We start from the raw sequence: 26,641 nt of genomic DNA, 5'->3' as shown, positions 1-26,641 counted from the left end.
TAAAACACAAACAGCAGCAACAACAATGAAGGAAATTGCCCGTTGCTCTCGTTGCCTGTAGATGTCTCCCATCAGCATCTCTCCATCTGCGTCTCCTCTGAAACGCCACGTCTGACACTGAACTGTTGCAGCTCTGCAGCGGGACATGAGGTTTGAATGCTTAGCATCGATGCTACTTTGTGCCCTGAGGGTTTATTTCTGTTTAATTGCGATATCAGTGCCGTGCCACAAGATGGGAGTGCTGGGCTGATGCTGGCAGACGCGCTGGATGTGGAAAAAAGATGTCATCAATGCCGTACAGGTCAATCTTTATTATAATGAGTATAATTTTGAGGTACTCCGCTAATCCTGTCCCGAGGCCTCGGTGGTCACCCTGACAACCACTTTCCCCTGACGACCACTTCCCTGACAACGGCATTCCTCCACACAAAATGTCCTTTAACACACGTCGACTCTCTTCGCTCCCTGCAGCCGTCACAATCCTCAAATCGCTCCTGACAATGACACACACTTTGCTCACACCCTCTATTTAAATGCATCTAGGGCATGGGTGGCAGGTTGTACTGCAGCTGCAGGGGGGAAATACACACACACGCAAGTACACACACAAGTACACACTTATCTGAGTGCACTCTCATCGCTCTCTGACGGCTGAGCTAGTGGGTGTGGTTCTGGTGTGGCTGCATTAAGAGGCAGCATCTCTCTGCTTTTATTGCAGATCATTTTACACTCTGGAGTGATATGTCTCTCTCTCTCTCTCTCTCTTTCTCTCTCTCTCTCTCTCTCTCTCTCTCTCTGATACGTTGATCCCCACAGCGTTCTTATTCACCTTCTGAAATTCCCAGAAGCTCCTCCTGCTCTTCAGACACCAGAATCGATACCAGGTCTGGAGAGAAAACAAGAGCTCAGTTCCTCCTCTCTCCTCTTCCTCGTAACTCGCCCAGTCAGTAAATCTTCTTCTTATTGAAGTCTCCCCCTCGCCCCTCTATCTTCCAGCAGGGATCTACTCACCAGAGGCGTGGGGGATGGAGGGTAGAAACGTGATCAGGGTGACCATGATGATGATGAGGAGTGTGTGGTTACACTTTCTTGCTCTTCGTCATCATCACCACTCTCCCTCGCCTCTTCCCCCATTTTGTTCCAACAAGGAAGATCAGTTTCTCGTAATGGGAGCAGCCTGCATGCTGATGGTGTTCATGTCTCTCTCCTTCCCTATGCTTCTCTCTCTCCTTCCCTATGCTTCTCTCTCCTTCCCTATGCTTCTCTCTCCTTCCCTATGCTTCTCTCTCTCCTTCCTTATGCTTCTCTCTCTCTCTCCTTCCCTATGCTTCTCTCTCTCCTTCCCTATGCTTCTCTCTCGCCTTCCCTATGCTTCTCTCTCCTTCCCTATGCTTCTCTCTCTCCTTCCTTATGCTTCTCTCTCTCTCTCCTTCCCTATGCTTCTCTCTCTCCTTCCCTATGCTTCTCTCTCTCCTTCCCTATGCTTCTCTCTCTCCTTCCCTATGCTTCTCTCTCCTTCCCTATGCTTCTCTCTCTCCTTCCCTATGCTTCTCTCTCTCCTTCCTTATGCTTCTCTCTCTCCTTCCCTATGCTTCTCTCTCTCTCTCTCTCCTTCCCTATGCTTCTCTCCCTCTCTCTCCCTCTCTCTCGCTCTCCCTCTCTCATCCTCTCTCTCTTCTTCCCTATGCTTCTCTCCCTCTCTCTGTCATCCTCTCTTTCTCCCCTTACTCCCTCTCTCTCCCTCTCTCATCCTCTCTCATTCCTTCCCTATGCTTCTCTCCCTCTCTCTCTGTCATCCCCTTTCTCTCTCTCCCTCCCTCTCTCATGCTCTCTCTCTCTCCTTCCCTATGCCTCTCTCTCTCTCTCTCTCTCTCTCTCTCTCTCTCTCTCTCTCTCTCTCTCTCTCTCTCTCTCTCTGACCTCGTTTTGAACGACCGCTATCGATCCCAAATCTCTGGGCGCGGTCTTCCCCGGCATGTTGTGAGGCCACAGGTCATGACATCGTCATCGTGGGACACAAGTTGTCTTGGTTTTCATGAACAGGTGTTAGAAGTTCCCCTTTTAGAGGAAGAAGGAAACAAAACATGTTAGGAATGAGGAAGATGACGACTTACCATGAGGGGTTTTTGCTCGATGTTGCAACAGTCTATTTTTAAACCATCATGTTTCCTGAGTTATAGATCGCTGCTCTGTTTAATTTAAAGTAGCTTCTCTGGAAGCCCCCGTCATTCCCCTGGTTTCTGTTCTGGCTCGGCATCTGTATTTTTCCTCCACGCATAGCAGGAATGTTCTCATCTCAAAACAAGCTTTGATCTGTCTGACCGGTTGGCTGCCGCATATCCTGCTCGTTCTACTTTTTTATCTATGTGTGTGTTGTGAGGAATTTTAAGAGGTGCCAGACAGGAGAGCTGCACCTGTGAAGATCACTGGAATTACTGAGCATCCCTCGGCTGTTTTTTAGTTCCCACTCTTGCCTTTTTATATATTTATACTCTGATTCTGTCACTCATACATAAACGTCCCCGATACGCAGCTTTACGTCTGTGTGTGTGTGTGTGTGTGTGTGTGTGTGTGTGTGTGTGTGTGCTGTCATAGAGGAATCTGTGATTTCTCCAGCACCACGTTGTGTTGACAGGATCTGTCAGCTGTCTGCTTATAATGGTTTGAAATGAAGACAACTGTGTGCTAAAAGAGGACATTAGAGGGGAGGAGGGAGGCACACAACTCGAGTGTAGCATTAACCATGAGAGATCATTTGATGATCTATATTGTTGAGGAGATAAGTGTGTGTTTTCACCCCTCGGGAGCTGATCGTTCACAGAGGCAGAGAGTGGGAGGGGCACACACTCTCTCTCTCTCTCACACACATACTCACACACACACACTTGGTAGTGAGCTTGTCAGTATTGGATGCTGCCGTTGCTACAGCAGCTGGATGTTCGGGACTGGAAGTGTGTGTCAGCCCGGAGAATAGGACTGATCTGAGTGTTTGTGTTGTGTTTTTGCCTGCTGGATCTCTGTGTGTGTGTGTGTGTGTGTGTGTGTGTGTGTGTGTGTGTGCTGTTTGTTTTATAGGAATGGTGTCAGTGGGTCTTTAGCACAGTCACTACACTGTGTGTGTGTGTGTGTGTGGTTCAGGGTGTGTTTTCATGCTGGAGAGCGAGGGGCCGCGGGGTCTCAGGAGAAGGAATACAGATGTGATGTAACAGGACGGCGAGATGATAGACCCCCTCTAGGGGCTGCGGGACTGCCCCAAAAAAAATGGGGAACAGCATCCAGAAGAAGAAGAAGAAGGTTCAGGTGGAGAAATACTCGAGTCCCAACAAGGAGAAGCCGAAAGGATTCTGGTTGTTTGGACATGGAGACAAACTGAAAACAGGTAAGTCTGGACTGGAGGTCGCTTTAAAATTTAAAATCTTGTTGTAAAAACTGATTGTTTTGGATGTGGCCACTCGCGTAGTCTGCGCGTGCACGTGGGTGTGCACGTGGGTGTGCGGTCATGTGCTCGTTCCCACAATAAGCTCTTTAGGAGCGACAATGCTCCCCCATGCTGACTTTACCTTCGTCAGCTTCAAGGCTTCCTGCTTATTGCACAAGCGTGCAGAAGAGGTGTGTGTGTGTGCAAGAAGTGTGTTGTTTTTTTTGCTCTCAGGATTATGTTCCTCTTAAACAGACGAGTTGTTACAGAAGATTTTAAATGGAAACAGATTAAGTTTGCCTTTTTTTTGGGGGGCGGGGAGCTATTTTCACCCGAACTTCCCCAATGCACCTCAATCCCACTGTGTGTGTGTGTGTGTGTGTGTGTGTGTGTGTGTGCAGAAGAGATGCTCGCTCTGAATAATTTATATTTTTGTGTACAAATGAATTTGTTGTCTAACAGGGTGGTTGATGTCTGTGTGTGTGTGTGTGTGTGTGTGTGTGTGTGTGTGGGTGTGTGTGTGTGTGTGTGTGTGTGTGTGTGTGTGTGTGTGTGTGTGCGTTACCTTGTGCTTCTGAGAGTTGTCATTTCTAGACCGGTCCACCTTTAGTGGAGCGCAGAGCTTAGCTCGTCCCAGGCTGGTCATTGTCTCTGTTAAAAGACCCTGAAGCAACAAAAAAAAAATCCCAGACAAACAGGTTTAACACAAACTCGCACAGATTGTCGGATACCGCTCTGCCACAGAGACTTCTGTCTCTCGTAAAGCTGCTGTTGACGTCTTCTGGTTCTTTCTGCTTAATGTTTTTTTTCCCGTCCACACCTAGGACTATTTTTGGTCCACCTGCGTTTCTTTATTTTTATATCAACAATTTCTCTACGTGTAAAGTGAAAGGTTGCTCGTTGGTTGCTACACTCCTCAGTTCTACACCTTTTTTAAGCATCTTTCTGCTCATTGTTTTGAAATGAGTGCTTTGAAAATCAAACTTTGTGCTACGTGTTTAGCACCAAACCACATTTTCAGATATTCTCCTCAAAAGCAAAGCTCAAAGTTGAGTAAATATTGGAGTTACATCAAACAAGAAACTTGATGAGGTAATAAGACGTCAGTGTTGCGTTTACTTGTTCTGCAGCGCCAAATAAAATATACTATTGCTGCTTTAGTGAAGGACACCATTGAGCCATACAGCTCTACTGTTATCTTAGAGATAAACAAACCAAAAAAAAGATGTTGTTGTTTCTTCTCTTTCTTTTTTAGTGTTGTTTTGGCTCCTTCATTGGCACAGACCATTTCTAAAGCACAACATAAACTGATTTAATCCTGCTACACTGTTTCATTTTCACTTTGACTCGGTCTGCTGGTTTCTAATTAAACCAGCAGACCGAGTCAAAGTAAACAACAATGTACCAAACCCAAAAGGCGACGTCTGTGCGTCAGCGTTGGGATGAAATATTTCTACTTCAAGTTGATATTCTTTAAGTGATTTTTGATGAGCAGATGCTGATGGAGCAGTTTGTCCACCACAAACCTTCCACAGAGCGGTGTTGCCTCTTTCGTTAGTCGGCGGTCAGCGTTGTGAGGCCATTAGGTGGAGTTGATGCAATAGAATATTACCAAATGTGTCATTAGGCATCGTGAAATATTACCAACAAACCAAACAGCAATAACAATTAGACCAAGACTTCCAAACCTGGAAAAGTCATGGCATTTTAAAATGGTTATTTCCAGGCTTGGAAAAGTCCAAAAAAATAAAATACCAAAAGTTTTGGAAAAGTCATAGAAATGTGTTGTATTCATGTGTTCATGACGTTCATTTATGCTGAGTTTGAAATAATTAATATGCTTTTAAAAGAAAGATGCTCAAAGTATAAGCAGGCATCCATACAGGCATCTATATAAATGTTCATTCTTTTAATCAAACTATTGTCTCTCATTCATTTGTGTCATTTAAGGTTTACTGTATGCTTTGGAATTCTCATTGTTAGTTTAAATACTACATTTTCATGTTTATACCAAGATTTCACAACATTTGGTCATGGTAATTTGGTTTAAAGTCATGGAAAAGTCATGGAAATCCATTCATCAAAATGTGCATGAACCCTGCCTTGTGGGTGTTTTTATCTTACTTAGTTTTTGCAGTTCGACTTTCAGATGAAAGAAGTAGTGTTTTACCAAAAAGGCTGAAATTGTTTCCTGATGCTACTGAAAAACAAGACGTTTAGCCAAACATTACAATGGTGTGTGTGTGTGTGTGTGTGTGTGTGTGTGTGTGTACAACATAAAGATGGAGTGCTCGCTCTGGATAATGAATGTTTTTGTGTACAAACACGTCTAGTATTCGTCGTCTGGCCGGGTGGTCGATGTCTGCGGGTGATTGTCGTCTTCTGTTCTCCTGAATTCACCGCCGCATTCACGGGGAGTTTACTCAGAAAGTTAGGGTGTGAATGCATTCCTGCCAAATTTCCTCGCGCATGAGCACCCACAAGGCACACACACACACACACACACACAGGATTTCTTCCTGTTTTAGTTTTAGTTTTTGGTGGCTGCAGCTGCTTTTTGTTACACAACAGCCGCAGAAACGAAGGCAGATTGAGCAAGAGGGAGAAGAGAAGAGTGCATTGTAACACACATGTTTTTTGTGCAGCTGTGTTGATGCAATGCGCCTCAAAGTTGTTGATTTAACACCAGAAAACCGCAGCTAATGGATTAAAAGCAGCCACACAGTGCTCGTCTCTCTCTGTGCCGCAGTAACGCAGCTTCAGCCGGGCTGTGAAACATGCAGGGGATGATGAACTCCCGAAATATGTGCCACGCGTGGAGCTTTGGTCAAGTTCCAAACCAGACACCCTGCCGGCGTCCTTCACAACACCTTGTTGTTTATGTTGGGGATGCGACACTTAACAGACTGGGAGACGACTGGACGTCACATTAGCTGCATGAGTTGGGATATAATTGCGATAGGATTAGATATTAGATGGAGTGATACGGTTTCCATAATTATTCTCATTGTCATTGAAAAGCACGTTAGAATGAATGTGGGGGGATTTTTTTGCGTATTTTGTCCCAAAAAGAGACTCTAGAATATGATGTGTCAGCAGGGACATATTTAATTTGGTCTAACAAATATTGCACCTCCTGCAATTAGAATATCGCAGTCGGACATATTGCATTTCAATTAACTGTGCAGCTCTACTTTGAAACAATTATAATGTGAACAAGAGTTCTGAGCTTCAAGTCCTCAAACCTCAAATAGTGTGAGATCAGCATCCATGAGGGTCACTTTGTTTGATCCTGAAAAGCAGTCATAGAAGCGGTGTGTCTCCGTAAGAGAAGCGATTGAGTTACCGTGTTTCTCATTATCTGTGTAATTTCTGTCATATGGATCGACCATGTTGTAATCTTATTATGTCGGTTATTCTGGGCACAACTATTGCATTTCTGACCGTCCTGGGAGACAGATCTATTATTTCTTTAATTGGGTAAAGTTGCATACCCAAACTAAAAAAGGTATATATCTGCAACCACAATGTCTATTTGAATAGTTGTGTTGTCAAAATAAACAGTAACACTTGTGAGATATTGTTAAGATGTGTTAATACCACTTTATATGTTACTGGTTAAGAGTAAAGAAGATGGCACAAACTAAAAGTGAAATAACATGGACTCTAGGGCCCAAATTAAGGGAGTTTTTTATTTTCCGTTACGAGGGTCAGTACACAGAGGATGTCTGAGATTATAAAGTCCTTCAAGGCAAATGTGTTATTTGTGATACTGGACCATCCAAACAAAACTGAATTAATTGAAAAAAACAAAAAACAAACTTGACCAAAATGACTAAAACGTTTAATTGATTATCAAAATCGACTAATAGATTATTCCACCAAATTAATTGTTTCTCGAAACGGTGGGAAAATGTTCTAAGTGTGGACCACAAACATGAAAACTAGACGCTGCAGAACCTTTTAATGAGAGCTCTCAGGCTGTGAGGAGACACGGCATCACGACATGCGGTGCAGAGCTGAGATGATGCTCCGGAGCCACAAAGACGGCTTTTCATCCGCTGACGTGAGCGCGGGGACAGTAGCTGCAGTGGATAAGATTAGCTCACTATGAGCTCACTTTACTGCATCCACAGGTGGTCAGAGGCAGCCACACACACACACACACAACACACACACACACACACACACACACACATCCTTTCATTCTTGGGCCCTTCTGAGCGTGATGTAACTGACGGGCCTCCAGATGTTTCATATTAACTTCTCATAACCTCAGCTGGCTTTCATCACAGACAGTTTGTCTCTGCACTGAGAATCCAATGAACGACTGTCCCCGAAAAACTGTAAACCGAAATACGAGGACGTGTTATTAAAAGTCTACCTCCACGCTCCTCCCTGCTTCCTCTCCTTTCGGCTGTTATCTCCTTGACCTTGGATCGCTGCTTATTCATCTTCCAGCATTGCAAACTAGGAGGTATTTTGCATACAAGGCTTACTCTGACTGTGAAAAACTGGAGGAATGAATTGTGAGTTGAGGGATTGAGAGGTGCGGTGACAGAATGGGGGAGGGAGAGGGAGGTGACTCCCGTCTGGAGGAAACAAAGACCAGAGAAGAAGAGAAAAAGAGAGGAACACGCTGCACGGGGCTGTGTATAATTCAAGAACAAGGCTGCCAGCAGATATCCCCGCCATTTTCATTACGCCTTGTCTTATGGCGGCTTGTGATATTCCATATTCCATTATCCTGCTGGGTAAGGCTCGCCTAAGCCTTTTGATTTCTGTAAGCTGGGCTAAGACGCCTCTTTTCTCGGTCCTCCTTTGAAGATCTCATTTCCAGTGTGCTTCTGTCGCGGCCGTGGACTCCCCGCAGAGAGCTGAGGCAACGCGCTCGGGTAGAGAGAAGATGACTTTTCGTCTCCGCTATCTTGTCGTCTTCCAGCCCGGACGTTTTATGTTCTGTTACCGTTCCTCCTCCGTGAATCTCACCGCTCTCCTCCTCTGTTTTTTTTCCTGCGGGCAGCAATAACCTGCACACACGTCTCGGCGACGTTCTTTTCATGATCATTCTGAAGCCGTATTTGTTCTTCAACCAACCTCTGTGTCCTTACTTTCCAGGTTCTGAGCTTCCCACCATCTGTTTGACGTCTGTTTTTAATTGTCATCATCCGTTTTGTTCACCTGTAAAACATCTTGTTCTGGCCTGTTGCACCAACCTCTCTTTGGAGATGAATGGAGGTCGTTGACTTCTTCCTCCATCTTGTCCTCTCATGCTCTTTAGCTGTCGGAACTTTTGTTTGTTTCCTCTAAATTAAAGGACCTTTTTTTTGGCAGCATGTAATTATGGTTCGTCTGCGTACTCGGGTCCTATATGTAGTATGGGAATTCTTTACCCATTGGACGGCATATCCAGAGCCTTTTTAAGAAGGAATAAATCCCTAAAGGATCCACAACCCATTAGCAAGTCTCATGCATGCAAAAAATGAAAGTGTACGTGGATTATTCCTTAGTTGCTTTGTGACGATTTGACCCAGATTTAATTTAAGCTTCCAATGGGAAAGAAATCCTGTAATTTCAGCCCTGGTTTGGAGAAGTGCTTTGCTCATTACTCATTCAAAAAACTGTATCACTGCCTGCTTCCTGCAGGCAGTGATACATCACACCACATATTACATTCATTTTCATTTGCAATCATTTGCTTAATTAAAGCAGTTTTCTGTCAAAGAAAAGAAAAAAAGAAAAAGAAGTTCTGACAACAAGCTCAGCCCCAAAGAAAAGATTCATGAAGGCAGAAAACCAAATACCGGGAGCTCAGTGACCCAGATCAGTCTGTCTGGGGAAACTTGTTGTTTAGTCTAAAATACTGAAAGCTATTTCAGTTTCCTTGTAGCAAGATGCGAAGAGTGAAATTGAGTTCCCTCTGGTTAAAAGCTACATAGTGTTTATGTCAAGGGCTTTTATTGTGAAAGGTGCGGAAGGAGTGGATTTGGTCTGCTTTTGTCGAGATGGAAATGAGGAATAAAGTTTGCAGACTTTGCTCTTGACTGTGGAGCCTCTTTGCTGTTGTACATTATTGTGTACGCTTTAAACGTGTCCATTCTGCACAATTTGACTGGTTTTGCACCTTCATTCGTGGTGCAAAAGCTCTGAAAAAATCTCTCCAAAATAAAATGCTGTTGTTTTCTTCCACAAAAACGACAGTTTGACAAAACTATACTGACGTGTGAAATTAATCGCGTAAAAAAAACTCACAATAAATACAAAGACCCCGATGTTTATGTTTGTATTGGACTTAAACATGCCATTAAACGAATGCTAATGTTGCACTGTGTGTGTGTGTGTGTGTGTGTATAAACATGGATCAGGTACATCTCTGTAGTTTTAAGTTGTGTCATTGGACTTTGTGTTTGAGGAACATGTAAGTTAGCTTCAGTGGATCAGAGCTCTCTCTGTCTGCAGAATAAAAGGACTCTTTCTCTCAGTCCAGTGGCTTCCTGCATCGCCACCTAAATTGAATTAAAGCATCAGACCATACCATTATACAGCACACACACACACACACACACACACACACACAGGATTGTGTGTGACCTCACCAATCAAAGGTCATTGCTTCAACTCTAGACATGGCTCGGGTTTCATGTTTATATTTTATAACGAGAACAAAATAATCTTTTATTGCTCTTACAGGCTTCATTTCCCACATCACTGTGTCCAATCTATTATTCGAGCTTGTCCCGCCTTGCCGCTGGAGAACAAAGCGACATCAAACCCAAGATTAACGCCGGCTGAAATGAAGTTATCCATCAATCAAAACGGCTTTTACTGGTCGCCTCAAAGTTGTCTTCTGACACGATAAGAATAAATCTGGTTCGCTACGCTGCGATGATTAGAAAATGATGTTAGAAAAACAAAGAAACAGCGATTTTTTGATTGATTTACCTAAAAATCAAGAAACTTTACCAGCTGTTCACAATTATTATTATTTTGTAAGTTACTTTTTTCAGCATGAAAAGGTCTCAGAATAATTTTAGACCATTATTATATTATATTACAGTGCACTAAGGGCCTTTACATTGATGAATTTAAGTTAATCTCGTCACACATTTATAATGACAAAACTAGCTACTACCATTGAAAATAATTAAGAAATATGTTGTTGCATACAACCATTCATAAACCTGTGAAAAAATATTCATGTGATCTATGTATTGATGAACGATTAGCTTGAAGAAAAGCATTAAAAAAACAGTAAAAAAAAGCAACAAAAAACAAAACAGGAAGAGTGGGTGGACCAAACTGTTCATTTGACAGGTAACTGCGGTACTTAAGTGACGCCACTTCTCTACTTATTTGAACCCAAACCACAACCTTTTCCTCTCCCTAAACTGAGTTGTTTCCTGTGACGACTAAGGTTCATTTTGAAAAGACTGTATGCATGTAACGAGCGTAAATTGACACGTTGCTGGACTTTTCGTAAGGAAAACTCACGAAAAATGAGTAATTTTCGTAAGATATCACACAAACCGTTGCATGAAGATACTTTGCCCGAAGTCCTGAGCTATAAATAGTATAGATACACTATATACTGTACATGTCATGTCAATCAGTGCACGATTAACCTCAACAAGGTTCTGTAATCTTATTGCCGTCAGGAGACCTTGAACCTGATTCTACCGAGCAGCTGATTATGTGCCAAGCAGATGGCGCCAGCGCCGGCGAAGGCCACTTTTTCTACTTCCACATTTGGCGGCAGCTTCCCTCGAACACGCTGTCATCTTTTCACGCGGATTCACAAGTGTTTTCCAGACTGATTCGGTCCAAATGGTTTTGACTTGTTTACGAAAGGGAAGCTCAGTTCACTGGCCGTGCATAATGGGATTTCACTGAGAAAGAGTGATGCGGAGGAGTGTGTTTTCTGGGACTTTAGTGAAGGCTCACAATTGGCAGAAGGAGATGTTGTTGTTGTTGTTGTCTGTGGACAGGACACACAGTGTCGGCATTCTCGCACACACACATTGTGCTAATGAACCAACTAGTCAGACGCTGGTGTGCTACACGGGTGCTGCAGTGAAAACAGGCTGCGTCCGTTCAAGCCCGATGTGTTCGGTGTGATCCGGGTTGACAGTCTTGTGTCACTTGGGCCTCACAGCTCAGCGCTCCATCTGAACTCAGATCAGCACACTCGATAGGGACGTCTATAGCCAGCAATTTGTGTCTAAATCACATGAGATGGTTGTCTCGCAGAAATGTTCCTCGTCCGGGAATCTCCACGATCCCTATAAAGGAGGATTTGGACATAACATTATGTAAATTCGATTTGGGTTAATAGGAAAGTAAAGACATACATTCTGATTCGCTAATGAGATAAACCAGACTGTGACATTTGGATATTGTATCATTACAGTAAAAGGTTAAGGAAGTGGGGCGTTTGAGCAGCTGCTCAATGTGGAACAATTTAGTTTCCCTGTAGAATAAGACGTCTTTATCTCAGGGGAAGTTTTAAAGGTGATGATCCAGGACTCACGGGTCTGTCTCACTCACCATCTGTCTGAGTGGCATGACAGTCCAAGATATTTATATATATATATATATATATATATATATATATATATATATATATATATATATATATATATATATATATATATATATTTGATGATATAATAGGTTAGTAAATCCATTAAACCACTGACTTGTAAGCAAGTACGAGGAAGTACGTTGAGTGACAGATGTTACCACCTGGTAAAGAGAGATAAACCATATGTGTTAGAAATCAGTAGTATTATATCAGTAAAGTCAGTAAAAAAAACTAAGACAACAAAACCAAACAGAGGGTGGGGAAAGGTAAAATAACCTGGGAACACCCTGGGGTGTCTCCAGTCGCTCTAACGATCACCTGCAGAGAGAGAGAGAGAGAGAGAGAGAGAGAGAGAGAGAGAGAGAGAGAGAGAGAATGACCCAGCAAACCAGATGACACAACACGGGTAACAGCCATGGATGAAGTCACATAAAGTAAAACTGGAGAAAAGTACAGGTCAAGTTTTAGTCATTTTATTTTTCAGTCACAAATTCTCTTAAAATCTTTGTTTTGCCTAATTTACACCAATGGTCTGCCACTTCAAATGGTTTCAAGTATAAATACAGATTTAACTGGAAGTCCGACGAGAGGTTTGATGCCACTGCGGCAAATATTTGTCTCCCGCCAGTATCCCGTTACCTTAGCATAAAGACTGGAAGCGGGAGATGTGATCCCCACAACTCGTCGATTTGCTCCGCCTCACTTTTTATAGGAATTAAACAAACTGCATATCGTGTGTTAATTGGTGAGCTTTACACGTTCTGGTTGGTGGATATTGTTACCGGTGCTGTCTAAAGCTAACAAACACCAGATTAGCTCCGCCTCCTTCTCTCTTCCTGTCTTTGGGCTTAAAGCGAATCGAGCTGCCGGCTTTAGCTTCATATTCACTGACAGATACGAGAGCGGTAGCAATCTTCTCATCTAACTAAAGTAAAAAAGCTAATTTTTTGAAGTTTTGCCTCGAGTCCTCAGACATTTCCTAGGGGGGACTTTGGGTCCAACAATGGAGTGTGACTTGTCCTGTCCTGCTCGGAGGCTGTGAGGAAGCTGCCGGTCTCTCATAAACTCATCAATCATGCTCCACGAGTCCATCGGCCATTAGGAAGAACCACGTTTTTTTTGTTCTCTTTAGCGGTTGGTTTTAATTTACTGACCACTAATGCAACTTAATGTCGAGGGTGGAGTTCTTGCTTCTGTGACACTGCCTTGGAAAAGTACAACTTAAATTAAGACTCAGTCTTCTGTCAGGCTGGTTTGGCCCGGAGGCCTTTGCCCAGGGTCACCCTGAGGTGCTCACTCCCACGCCAATCGGCAACAAATACATTCTTTATCTCGCGTGAAGACCGAAGCGAACAGTGGATCAACACGGGTCTCCGCTTGTGAGGCGTCCGTATCGGTATCGGTGTTTGCAGAGCTCTCAGTTTGGGAAAAAAAAAAAAAAAGCTTTTAAGTTGGAACGACAGGAAGCAAAAAAAATACAGCTCGTCCTCCTCGAGGAAAAATAAATACCCACAATCCCCTTATCAGGTAGAGAGAGAAAGAACAGGTGGGAGAGCAAGAGAGAGACGGTTGCTATTTTTAAAGCACAGCGAGAGCTGCAGCATCTTCGTTTAGCTCCCTGTTTGTGTGTCTCCTGAAGGGGAATCAGTCACCTCCGCTCAGGTGTGCCACCAGCTTCAGGCCAGGATTAACAACTGAAAGCTGAGCTGTGCTGAAGAAATGAGACACCGGGGTTAAGTTATGGACATACAGTCGCCACATGTGAACCACGCTTTCCTTTTCCCTCTTTGCCCTCTTCGTCCTCCTGAACCCTTTCTCCTCAACCCGCTCTCTTTCTCTCTTGTTCCCCTCTTTACCTCACTTCCTCTGCGACCCACCCGGAGGAAATCAGGTTGTTCACGAGTAGCAGTTACTGTACTTTGATTTATGTCCTTCCTCTCTCCTGTACTCTTGCCTCCTCCTCCTCTTTCCTATCAACCTTCCTCCGCCGTCTCCTTCCTCGTGTCTCCTGCCTTCTGTCTCCACCTCTCCAGGGTCCCCGTTGTGCAGGTTTTGTTATGCTCCCTCTACCGCTATTAGCTCTCATCAGATAGTTACAGTAACAAATGAGTCTCATCCCAACGTTCATATTTCATGCTTGTGCAGGACACCAGACAATTATTATCTTAAGACGCATGAAACGTGGAATGTTCCACTAGGTGTGTGCACGGAGGAGAGGATGGGGGTTTATACGACACTGAGCATTGGAGGAGAGCTCATAACTCAAGTCCACCACCACAGCCATAGAATACTAATCAGGGTGTGTGTGTGTGTGTGTGTGTGTGTGTGTGTGCGTGTGTGTGTGTGTTGGAGCGAGGTTTATTGCTGGTCACATTTTAACTCTTTCTTTCTCTGGCAGTTCTTTATTACCTCTATCTAAAGCAGCCGTAGGCAACCTTGATAGCTTGACCGACCGGTGGCACTGTAGCAACGTGTGTGTGTGTGTGTGTGTGTGTGTGTGTGTGTGTGTGTGTGTGTGTGTGTGTGTGTGTGTGTGGAGGCCCGGGGAGGCTCATGAGAGAGGTGCCAGGTCAGCCGATTAAAACAGCTGGGGCTCGTAGTCTAATCATACTCTCTCTTTAAGTACAGTAGCGGGCTGGCCTTTGGATAACACACACACACACACACACACACACACACACACACACACACAAAACCAGTTCACAATAGGCCCAATGTAGAGCATATTTGTGCATAAATGAATGTTTTTTTCTGCATGAGTTAATGAAAACATAAACACATGTTAAATACTTCATGAATCAGACCAAATCAATACGTTCAAGTGGAATTAAACCGGAATTAACTCATTGTTTTTATTTCCTCTTATCACATAAGAGTCAATGTTACAAGTAGGCTACAGACAGTATGAACATGCAGGCTCCCTCGTGTGGCTAAAAGGTGTACGGCAGATATAAATGTTGAATAAAGGACCAGATAAAGCCTCCTGTGAGTCATTCTTTGGGAGAGACCGGATCAGAGGATCGTAAACGTTGTTTTGCTGAGCTGTGAGTTTGGACGCGACCGCCTCCAAGAGGTCGGTAGCAGTCTGTGTTTGTTTTTTTAGGAAATGTTGAAGTGTCCTCTCACCTTTCAAGGCCATCGAAATAGCAGCCGATCCTCCGAGGCCTCTGGCTCGAACAAACGCCTTTTGTGTCCCGCAGCTGTGACTTTGTGTGAAAGCATCCAGGTGTTCCTGACACCTGCACTAGGAACACTGTTTTCATTTTTACCTGTGTTGATGTATCTTTAAACCCGCCCTCACACACACACACACACACACACACACACACACGGTTTTCTAATGAACCCAACATGTACGCACTGAACCACAAGCCCATTGATACACACACACAGAGGCCGTTTTCAAGCCCAGTCAGGCATGAAGTGGAAACCCTGCTCCCTCTCAAGGCCCAGTGGCCCGAATGCTCACCTGATACTGATGTTGAGGCTACGACAAAAGACAGAACAGCTCTCACTTTTTATTCTCTCTCTCTGAGCAGCTGAGGACATGAGATGAGCTAACGCTCAACCCCGGTTTTACATTTTCCAATAAGTGCGTGTGCGTGTGTGCTAGCATCAGAGCTTGGGTTTGGTCAGTCCACTGGGAGTCATATTTCACATTTAGCTGCTTTTTCATCCGTCATCAGTGCAAAGCGGACCTGTTTATCTACAGGAAATGTTCTCATCCAATGACCTGCTGTTTTTGCAGTCTCATACTTGCAGTCGGAGTCGATACGGCGCCTTCTAGTGGGGAGAGAAGTTACGTGTGTGTGCTAGAAAATACTATATTATCTATAGAGAGAGGAGGTTTGTGTCTGCTCGGGTAAAACTGATATATCAGGTCAAGATTGAGTGGTCATTCTGTAAATGATTTAGTTATGTCAAAGTATTAAATCCCAGATGTCGGCCCGCTAACAGCTACTAACTGCAAATTCATGGATTAATGATGGTGTCATCGTCATCATTCATTGAATAAGCTGGAACCAGATGATGTTCTGCCGAATACATGATTTAATAAATGAATCAAATCAAATCAAAATGTGTAATTTTCTGTTTCAACATGTAGTTTAGTCAGATTCCGGCAACTCCAACATTAATATAAATGAGAAAAAGAGAATGTTAAATCGTTGTTATGTAAAATGTGGCTCTCACTAAAGAGAAGTTCGTCTTCTGCCCTTTGACATTTTAACAACCCTGTTCTGCTGTCGGCCTGAACTCTGATTGTCCTCCAACAGACTGTTTGACCCGCTAACAGTCGGCTCCGTTGATTTATAATATTATCTTTCGTGCTTCTTCTGAGTAGCTCCTTAACAAGACACAGACGCTTGTATTGGTTGTAGTTCTTCTACAAACACACCTCTCTGCAGTTACATTGTGTAGTCTGGGGAATCCACATTAGCATGAAGTCAGCATATGTTACTTTCACATTGTTATTTAGCTTCTGCAGTGGAATGGTGTGTGTGTGTGTGTGTGCACTGAAGGCCCCTCGCTGCCCTCTTCCCCAAGACCAGATGGTGTCTCTTTGGGCCCTCTAATGAATATTGATATGAGGGGTCTTGGTGAACAACAGGGGTTTACACAGGCTGGGCCAGAGAGCCCCAAAATTGGCACTTAGTAAAGGTCTGCATTGAGGGGGACTGGGTGTGGAAGGAAAAGGGACCGTTTGGAACTTAAAGGGTCATATTGCTGCAAAACAAAGCGCTTTTCTTCTTCTTATGCTCACAAGCTCCCACATATTGGTAAACTGTCTTGCACAAATCAAAATGGATTAGCTAATGAGTGTCACTAAGTCGCCTCAGTGATATCATCCAGACCAGTATGACAAGCTTTTGGTGATGTTTTTCGGCAGAAGACTTAGATGAGAAGTGCTTATGGAGGGAAATAAAACGTCAGGGTGTGAGGTGAAGAGATGGACAGGTTAAGCCGTGCCAGAGCTAATCCTCTGGCATGGCTCCCGTGTCTAAAGCTGCTCCTCCTGAAGGCCTCGGCTTTATTCAAGCCCCCACTCGACCCCGGAGGCTGAGCCACCGGCAGCAACCCCAGGCTGGGCGGTCTGACCCTGGACACCGGGGGTAGAGATTTCTCCACTAGTTTCCCCACCTGTTCTCCAGCGGGTGTACGGATGAAGGTAATTGCGTTAGCACCCTCCCAGTGTCCTTCCAGCTGGTGCTCCAGCGGCTGTGTGGGGCCAGCTGGAGGCCTCCCGCTGTGCCTCTTTATCGGGAACAAACATCCATTCAGAGGGCCAGTGGATCAAGTGCTGCTCCCATTAGAGGGGGAGATAACCTGTGGAACTCGGCACCGGTTGTATATTTGGCACAGAATGGTACTTTTCCACAGCAGTGTTGTATTTCGTACCCTCTGCAGTTTGTCAGGAAACATCAGTAGGCGCGCACACAGCGCCGTGAGAGCTGCGATGATGAACCGAGGCGGCTATTTTTAACTTGAGTAGACCTCTGTGGCTACGAGGCAAAGGGGCAGACAGGAAGCGAGAGAGAGAGAGATGTGAAAGAGGAGAGAGGGGGCACTGGAGAAAGTGATGCAGTGAAGAAAGTGCATTGAAATAGTTGTTGTTTAGCTTTGTCACTGTGAGGACACAACCTCTACTGTCAAACGTCGCCCCTGCAGCCGTTAGATAATGAGACAGAGCGCCAGACATGCGATGCCGCTGAAGGCTTTCATTAGGGAAAGGACAAATAGAACTACACAACCCTGAAATATATCAGTGATTACAGTGTAGTTTGAGCTTTAATTATAGTCACAATTTGAACTGCATCTTAGTAAACACAAGGGAAAGCCTCCCAGCGCTGCACACTGGCCAATAAAAACACATCATTATGGCAGAAGTCTCTCGTAAAGACTGGGTCGGGGCCAAATATTTTTTTTTATAGATAAGGCCTGTTGTGAATTTATTTAGAAATTAGTCCGCAGAAAAAAACTAGTTTAGGAAACACTTTTCCTTTTTGTCTAAATTGTTACTTTTCTGTTTTCCTCTTAGCGAAAAAGAAGATATTTGTTCTTCTCAGAATCAAGTGATGCAATTCCATTTAAGTCGTTCATTACAATATGTGTAAATGTGCATCCCACCAATATATACTGTGACATTTTTATTGTTCAGACTTTATGTAACCTGTGGGTCAGAATCCCTCAGGGGTCTAAGATGAATCTCTTTCAAATTGTACATTTTTTTAGTTTTCTCTTTCCAGGCTCTCTGCATTCACAATCACACGTGTCTGTACCGAGTGAAGTAAGGGGCGGATGCCTCCTGAAAAGCCAAACTTTGACAGCCGTTTTGCTTGTGGGGGGGTTTTGCCATTTGACAATGGAGAGAGGAGCAACATAGAGAAGGCAGAGGGGGAAGGGAGGAGGGTATCAGACTCAGGGATAAGGCAGCTGGGACAGGCTGCTCGGCTGAGGCAGATCTTATTGTGCACTTGTCCTTCCCAAGTCCCTCTGCAGAAGGAGGAGACAGGGCTTCTCACTCTCAGACCAAACGCCTCTCAAGATTTTCATCATTTTTCAATCGTCAGAGTCCCGAGCGTCTGGATCTTTTTCCTGTAAAACAAGAGTTGACGGAAAGAGGACTTGTTGGACTATGGCTCTCCCCGTGTAGGCATGGTGGTCTACTTGAGGAAGAGCATCCGTGCTCTGCTGTCGGTCTTCAAGAAGAAGGGTGAGTGCTGACTCACCTGGAGGAGTTTGGCGGGCTTTGACTTTAGGCTGCTGACAGAAATGAACATTCACACGACAGTAATACTCTCTAACTTTGCTTTGACTGAGGTTTTTTTCTGATACTTGATACATCCTTTACAGTTTGTGTTGAGGTTGTGAGGTTTTAGTGATGATAATTGCAGATTTTTCTCCTTGCCTCTCTGTCTGACACACACTAACAGAAACACTGGCATGCCAGAATTAGAGTTGAAGGCAATCTTGGGTTTGGGGGGAGATAAGGGGCTTAACTGACTTTTTTTTGGCGATCGTCTAAATCGACCAAAAAGCCCTAAACCTCCCGCAGGGGTCTGGCGGAATCTCATGAAGGGCTCCTTCTCTAATTAATCACAACTGGCAGTGAGAGCAAAAAAAACAAAAACCACCTGAAATGGGGGGAAATAAGCACTCTGCAGTGGTTTTGTAATGAACTTGGTCTCTGTTTCTTGGATTGCATCAGACCATCCAAGGCTCACAATGAGCTGAGATTTCCCACAGCCGCACACAGGGGAGGGCATTGTGTCTGTGTGAACGCCGGAGGACAGGGGCGCACACAAACATGTACAGTGTGCACTTCCACACCCGCACAGTGTTACCTTACCAGGTGAGACTGAGAGCCGCAGTGTTGAGAGTGACAAAGGAGCGAAAGCAGACACCTCGCGTTGACCTTCAATTAGCTAACAGAGAATATACAACTTATATAACTTACACAGCCCGCACAGCGAAAAGCAAACAAACACACATTCTAAAAATAATTTAAACTAACGCCATCCTTTTTTTTATTAAACCTCATCATTTAGCTTATTCTGCCTATTCGAAACAAAGTCCTCTGGAATAAAATAGCCCCTCACAGCCACAAAAGTCCAACTGTCTTTGGTGGTTACATAAAAAAAAATGAGTTTGTTAGCCAACAGTGCAACAACATTGAAGACCAGAGGGCTTCCATCTTTGTTGGTCTCCATCTCTTGAACACTGACGTTTAGTAGAACTGAACTTTAGATGGCCGGCTGTCCTTTGGCATTGAGTAAAGCCATCCTGAAGTTCCCACTCAGGAGGCATCCCAGCAGGGGGTCCAGGGGCATATTTACATGCGGACAATCTAGATTATCTAATCCTCCTTTAGCTAGAAGGGAGATACTGCAGGAGATTAGCCAGGCAATAGTTTACTGCTGAGAGTCTGGACCGAGCCGAGACGGCTGCCCACCAAACTGCTCCGCTGAGGAGATTTGAAGAGTGCAAAGGTGCACAGATAAACACACGTTCGCGACAGGTGGAGGTGTAGAGGATCCACCGTAAAGCTGTTGAATGTTTTGACACGGGGGACACCCGCTGAGTGTGATTGTATGTGTGTTGATGTTCGTCTCCTAAGCGGACTAGGAAGTGCCTGTGGAAAGACGGTTTAAAAGGTAGAGAGCTGGTGTAAAGTGGGGCTTTTACTCCACAGAGCAAAAAAAGAAATGGGCAAAATGGCAGATGCAGAATAATTAGGAAGAAGTGTGGTAAAGCTGCTGTTGAATGACATTTAAGACCAGTGTTAACCTGGCACCAAATCAAGCCTATTAAGAGTGAAATTACAATAATTGAATTTGCAGAAAATTGTTTATTATCATAAAACAGCCACGTAACTTTCTTTTTCCTCCATCCCAACAGCTGGCCCGAAAGGGAATGAAGACCAGAAGAGGTTGACCGTCCACTACAGGACCTCCCAGCACTACCAGGAGAATGTTTTCATCGAGGGCAGCAGGCCGCAGTACCTGGAGGACCTGCACACGGAGGCCCAGGAAGGGCTGAAGATACTGCAGCAGGAAGGTCAGACGCAGCGCTATGAACAAGAAAACACATGTTCATACACACTGGCATATATTTGTGTTTTATACTAATGTACGATAGATGAAAACTCATCTAAATAAAGTTGACCCACAATGATTGCATAGGATTGTGGTTTGTGTTTGAGCGTATTCAGAATCTGCGTCTTATCCTCGTCTATTTCGTTCACACAGAACACACCAACGGAGTGAACTTACCTGACGATGAGAGCGTTGCTGTAAGTGCCCCGAAAGCTCTGAGAGTCATTCATGTCCTTCGTGCTAAGAATGTGCCAGCAAACTAAAAAAAAATACTGTGTGTGTGTGTTCGCTGCAGTCGACAGACACTCTGCGTCCGGAGCAGGATATCAGCTCCATGGACGGCGGTGGCTCTCCGGCGTCCAAATCCACCGCCGGGAGCACCGACACCACGGTGACCTCTGCTGTGTCGACCAGGCCTGCGCTCACCCGCCAAGGTAAAGCACAGCCGTGTGCATTTAGAGAAAGACTTCGAAAGAAAGTCAAATAAGAGCTAATCGTAAGCAGTGTGCGCTTTGTTCCCGGGTTTGCTGCTTTATGGCAAATCATGAGCGCATACTTATTTAGCATGCACGTCTCATTCTCAGCTTCTTGGTGCCTCTGCAGTTGATGTGCGTGAAATCAAAGCAAAAGCAACACACGGGCACACAGCTGAGGCTTATTTTCAGTTTCTCAAAAGTTCTAAGTGAAGTTAACAGCACTCCGGCTCCCTTTGCATATCACAGCTGTAAGGCAGAGTGTGCCATTCTGTGTGTGAGTGTGTGTGTGTGTGTGTGTGTGTGTGTGTGTGTGTGTGTGTGTGTGCAAAGAAAATGTCATTAGAATTCTGGTCCATATATCAAACATCTTTTCTCAAATCCTCTAGAGAAGCCACTTCCCCCAATGCGTTATCATACATTATTTCATTAATTTCTTCTCCTTTGCCAAATACAGCTTTTTCATGGAAAAATAAAAGTACCCTTCCTCATTCAGTAACAGTTTCTCTGTTGCTCAGGTTCAACATTCAAGCCTCTGAATCCAGTTAAAAGACTAGATAAGAGCAGGAAGAGAAGCCGGAGGACCACCATCATGGGTATTCCCAACCAGGTCCAGAAGGAGCTTGGTATGTCCGCACCGTCGTGCTAAACCAGTAGTCGTAACGTATCGTCGGTGGTGAACTTGTTATTGACAGTGATCTCCTCCTTTTCGCAGCATTGCACAGAAGCTCAACCTTCCAGCAGCTTGTTTCTCCCCCTGATCACGACGGAAAGCCCACTGACGGCCAATCAGGTGTAGTTATCATTCCAACGGTTGATGGCGGAACTCCAGTAGCGAATAATGAGGGAGCGAGGGTGCACCTTTCAGAGCTGGAGGTAAAGGGTTCGTCACAATAGTTGTGTAAAATACATTACAGGTTTTGTGTTTTGTTGTTTTATCATCTCTCTTTTCCTAAACAGGCATCCAGAGAGGAGCAGCTGCTGGAGAAGCACCTCCAGGCAATGTACCAAGACGAGCAGCCCTTCAACCACCAGGGCTTCGGCTCCTACCTCGGCCCTGCCACAAACATGAGACCCAAGTCCCTTGCAGTACCTGGCATGATCTCTTCCTCCTCCGTCTGTCCTTCAACAATGTTTAGATTCCTCCAGGAACCCCAGGTAAGAATCAAATCAATTAGGATATGGTTTTAAGATGCAATCGTCTGCGTTTACCTGATTCTTTTTGTTGACCATTTGCAAAATGTAGCTGTTGAATTCACATGTCTCTATTTCTTTCTAGGGTCCTGTGATGTCCATATCTCCTCAGGCCACCTACTTGTCTACAATCATCCCTAATGCGGTCTTGCCAGCCTCGATTGAAGTCATAGAAATCGACCGCAGCAGCAGCCGGACGCGTGGCAGCAGTGTAATCCAAGGCGGCAACCTCCGCACTGTGAGCAGAAGCAGCCTTGCATCCGGGGACTTATCAGTCAGCCCGTTGTTGTCCAGAAGATCAGATGGCGATGGCTACGAAACTGACAATTCCCACGACGACTCCCCACTGATGCCCTCATCGGCTTCTGGGTTGAACTGGAGCGAGTCACAGTCGTCAAAGACCATTATTTCAAACTCCTCCCCAGTATCCTCCAAGGGTAGCACGCGGAGCGGTAACTCCCGGAGAGTGAGCCTGAATGAGCGGGAAAGCCACACAGAGAAGTCCAGCGGGGACCAAGACCTCGTCAGTCTCCGTAGCTCAGTCAGCAGCTTCAGCAGTAAAAGGGAAACCGTTGTTACAGTTCAAGGATCTAAGACTGTTTCAGGGTCAGTGGCTGCTGGGGAAGATGAAAAGACCAAACTGAATTTCCCTCGCGGTATGTCGGTTTTGAAGACCAAGCAACCTCCGCCACCTCCACGGAGAACGAACTCTCTGCATAGTAATAAGATCAGGAGCAACCCCAAGGTTCTGGTGGATCTCAATAACTCTGGGTCCGAACGTATTGCAGCAAAGGACGAGGTGAAATCAGTTATTGCAGACACCAGTAAGCTCTCCACCCTTGTGTCAAACTCCACACAAGTTTCCTCCACTAAGGCAGGAGGAGCAACAGAGTCGGGATCCGGTACCTCCTCCCCTCAGAAAACTCCCTCGGAAGAGGGGAAATTTGAACGGACCATGTCCCCTTCCAGCGGCTACTCAAGTCAGAGTGGCACGCCGACACTCACCCCAAAAGGGATCTCCCCGACCTCCCCCGACAAACAGAAGAAGACACCCGTCAAACCAGAGAGAGCAGTGTCTCGGGCCTCATCCTCAGCAGCTTCTCCCTCCTCCTCGCTTACCTCTCTATCGTCTGGCACATCTGAGCCCGTCAATCCAGATGTGTCCCAGTGTAGCCCCGGTCTGCCTCCACAGGGATCTCCAATCACAGCTGTTGCAAAAGACTTCCCTCCGGAAAACCAATCTGCAACTTTGGGAGCTGAAGTCAGAGAGCTGTTGAACATCCCACCACCTCCCAAAGTCAAAGCGCCATGTCCTCCTCCTCCGGAGACGTGGGTTCACAACAAACGCAGCTTTCAGCTCCTGTGTGGGCCTTGCCCTAATGTCAGCAAAGCATGGATACAAGACGGCACCGTTAAACAGGCGGGAACCCAGACAGAAGCCATAACGGAGATGCAAGTTTTAGAGGAAAAACAATCAAGTGTAGACAAATCTGTTGTAGAACTGTCAGAGAAACGGATAGTAACAGGTCCTGAAGGTGTTCACAGGGAGATGGAGGATAGGGAATGTTCAAGTACTGAAGAAGAAAGGATGGAAGCAAGAGCAGCCGTTCAGAAACAAGAGCGGGGTAGTAGCCCTGCAGTGACGGACCCCAAGAGTCCAAAGAGAGATCCTCCTCCTGTCATGAAGAAACCCATGATGGCAGTGAACAGAGAGGCGCCAGCGGAGCACTCACTGGACCGGCAGCAAAAGAAAATGAGCATCAGTGACACGACAGATGTTTGTTTCCATGTTGAGAACCATGCAACCTCCACACAGCATGGGGTTACCATTTTAGTTGATGAGAGTGATGACGTGATGGAGAAAGGTGAGGTCCCATCCATGCAGACGCTTTCTGTGGAGATCCCCAAAATTAGCAAGGCCTCACCCCCACCTTCCCCACCCCCAGCATACCACCCTACACCTCCTCCGTCAAGAAAGACGCCTCCTTCATCAGTGTCCACGCCGCCGGATGAGTTACAGAGGGTACAGGAGGAGATCCCTGCTGTAGAGTCCTGCTGGCCACCTCCTCCGCCTCCTATGGAAGGGGACTCTGTCTTTGACGTAGGAGAGGAGGTGGACTTTCCTCCACCTCCTCCACCCTTACTGACAGACAGCATGCCAAACGTGATGGACAGTTGTATCACAGAGCTGGAAGTCTCAAAAAAACCCACAGAGGCAGTTGGAGGGTCAACTGAGGATTTGAGTGAAGCTGGGACGGCTGTACGTGGACAAAGTCCAGATTTGCCCTCTGCTGTTACTCCAACAGTAACTGACACCAAACCAGAGGTTGTCGTGCAAGTTTCAAAAGCTAAAACCGCTGATGAGATTGTGTGCAGACCAGTTTCAAACTGTGTATCGGTTTCAGACAGTGTCCCATCTGTGGTGGCGTCCCCTTTGCCACCCATTACAAGAGCAGAGAACCCGGTATCGGCCCCCGCTGTAGTTCCTCCCTGCGGTTTCCTGAAGTGCGACGCTCCCTCCGAGCCGACCATCGGCGCCCAACCGCCGATTGCTGTCCCAGTAGCACCCACTTTACCAGCAGACAACTTCACCCACGGGATCAATTTCAGAAGGCAGCCCAGCGTACCGAACCGAGACGCCAGGAGCAAGGAGCTGCTTTCCCGCCACAAAAGTGTACCCATTCCTAAAGAGGACGCCAACATACCTCTAGTCACGCCCTCTCTGCTTCAGATGGTCCGTCTCCGAGCGGTCACCATGGCTGAGGATCAGGTGAAAGCTCCATCGGAGGACAAGTCAACCAACCAGGGAGCTTCGGACCAGGAGACTTGCTCGGTCTCAAGCCCAGGACCTCAAAACGTTCCACAGAAGCCCATCCGCAAGTCTCTGTCACTGAAATCTCCCCCTCACACGGTAAAGACATCCCCTGTGGGGCCGAACGCCCCTTCCATGCGCTTACAGGAAGCTATACGGATGAAAACTGCAGCCATGTCTTCTAGAGATGGTCTTCCATCCCGACTGGGTGTGAGATCCTCCGCTTACAGCTCTGTCCCTGAGGGATGTGACGTGCACAAGTCGCCGGCCTCCACCGCCAGCTTCATCTTCTCCAGGAGCACAAAAAGGGTCGTCTTCGACACCGCGGCGGCCTCCTCGCCCGAAGCTCAGCAAAGTCTGAAGCAAAGCTTGGCGGCCGAGCTCGCGCAGGTGTCCGACCAATCGAATTGCAACGGTGGCGTGAAGGTGGACAAAGTTCCTCCGCCGGTAGCAAAGAAACCAGCCAGCAGTCCTTCACAGAATCTTCCCGCTTGTTCGGCAAAGATGGACTTCAGTGTCGACGGAGGAGCAGTGCAGCGTACCGGTGGAAACACACTTCCTGAGACGACAAGTAAGAGCAGCCACGTCGTTTCTAACCATGAAAGACTGCCGTCATCAGCTTCAGTGTGCGGCTGCTGAGTGTGTGAACCCACTGAGGCTGATCATGAGCACAATCGATAGCTACCAACGCACAATGCAAATTCCAGCATGATCTTGAACCGCTAAGCAATTTTCACATAGCGTTAAAAACATATTTTTTCGGCTCTCCGTGCAAACAATAGCAAACACAACGGCGCTGGCTCGCCTTCAGCTCTCTCCAGTCAAATGTGCGAGCGTGTGCTTCCATCAGCCTCGACCTGAAGCTTGTGATCATGTCTGCAGCCGCTGAATTAGATTAAGTCAGAATACTCATCGAGTGTGTTCCTGTAACTGTATTATGTCGACGCCGTCATCGTCTAACCTCCTCTTGTCTTCCCTGCTTCAGCTACAAGAGTGACGGAGGACACGATTGAAACACTGTTTTGAGAGAGCCGACGCCAGAGGTCCAAGCAAAGACTTCAAGCAAGTAAAAGGACAACTCTCAGGAGGGACCGACATCACTGAGAGACGCTTAACTCCACCATCAAGAGTGTTGTGTGTTAAGTCTTCTCCAAAAGCCTTAGCCTGTAATGGCCTTCCTACATATTTATGCAAAGAAAGTTAAAGAAAAAAAAAGTGTCGCTCCCTATTTCGTATGATAGCTTTATTCTGGAGTATTTTTCTAAGCTATAGTTTATCTCTCATTACGGGCCCTCAGGATGACACGGTGTACATTGGCTGAACTGAATTATTTGGCTTGTGTGAGATCGCCTCCTAGAGGTGGAAATAGGTAGTGGTCACTGCAGCTCAGAGACAAAGCATTTCTGAACAGAGGTTTACTGTCTGTTAAGTCTTTTTTCTTCTTGTTCTCCTTGTTGTAATATAATGCACATTTAAGAAATGAGAAAATGTCATCCGCTACGGGACAAAACAGCATTTTATCACCTTCTTGGCTTAAAGATCGAGAGTAAAAACACCTGCTTTTCACTG

At 45.7% G+C, this 26,641-nt stretch overlaps 1 protein-coding gene across 1 annotated transcript in view; it reads left to right on the top strand.

The window, feature by feature from the left end:
* Window positions 1–26,162, top strand: part of nhsl3 (NHS like 3) — a gene marked incomplete at its 5' end in the record, with an annotated part of 32,511 nt that extends 6,349 nt beyond the window's left edge. Inside the window, 8 exons of the mRNA XM_079231912.1 lie at window positions 20,397–20,555; window positions 20,747–20,790; window positions 20,889–21,027; window positions 21,585–21,692; window positions 21,782–21,942; window positions 22,027–22,224; window positions 22,346–25,643; window positions 26,058–26,162. Coding sequence (XP_079088038.1) covers window positions 20,397–20,555; window positions 20,747–20,790; window positions 20,889–21,027; window positions 21,585–21,692; window positions 21,782–21,942; window positions 22,027–22,224; window positions 22,346–25,643; window positions 26,058–26,098 — 4,148 coding nt within the window. The 3' untranslated portion in view covers window positions 26,099–26,162. The remainder of the gene's footprint in view (window positions 1–20,396; window positions 20,556–20,746; window positions 20,791–20,888; window positions 21,028–21,584; window positions 21,693–21,781; window positions 21,943–22,026; window positions 22,225–22,345; window positions 25,644–26,057) is intronic.
* Window positions 26,163–26,641: the final 479 nt, after the last annotated feature.

Source organism: Taurulus bubalis, assembly GCF_910589615.1.
Source record: "Taurulus bubalis genome assembly, chromosome: 16".
Classification (NCBI taxonomy): domain Eukaryota; kingdom Metazoa; phylum Chordata; class Actinopteri; order Perciformes; family Cottidae; genus Taurulus; species Taurulus bubalis.
The sequence above is the reverse complement of the archived record's forward strand: the minus strand, read 5'-3'. Positions and strand labels throughout refer to the sequence as shown.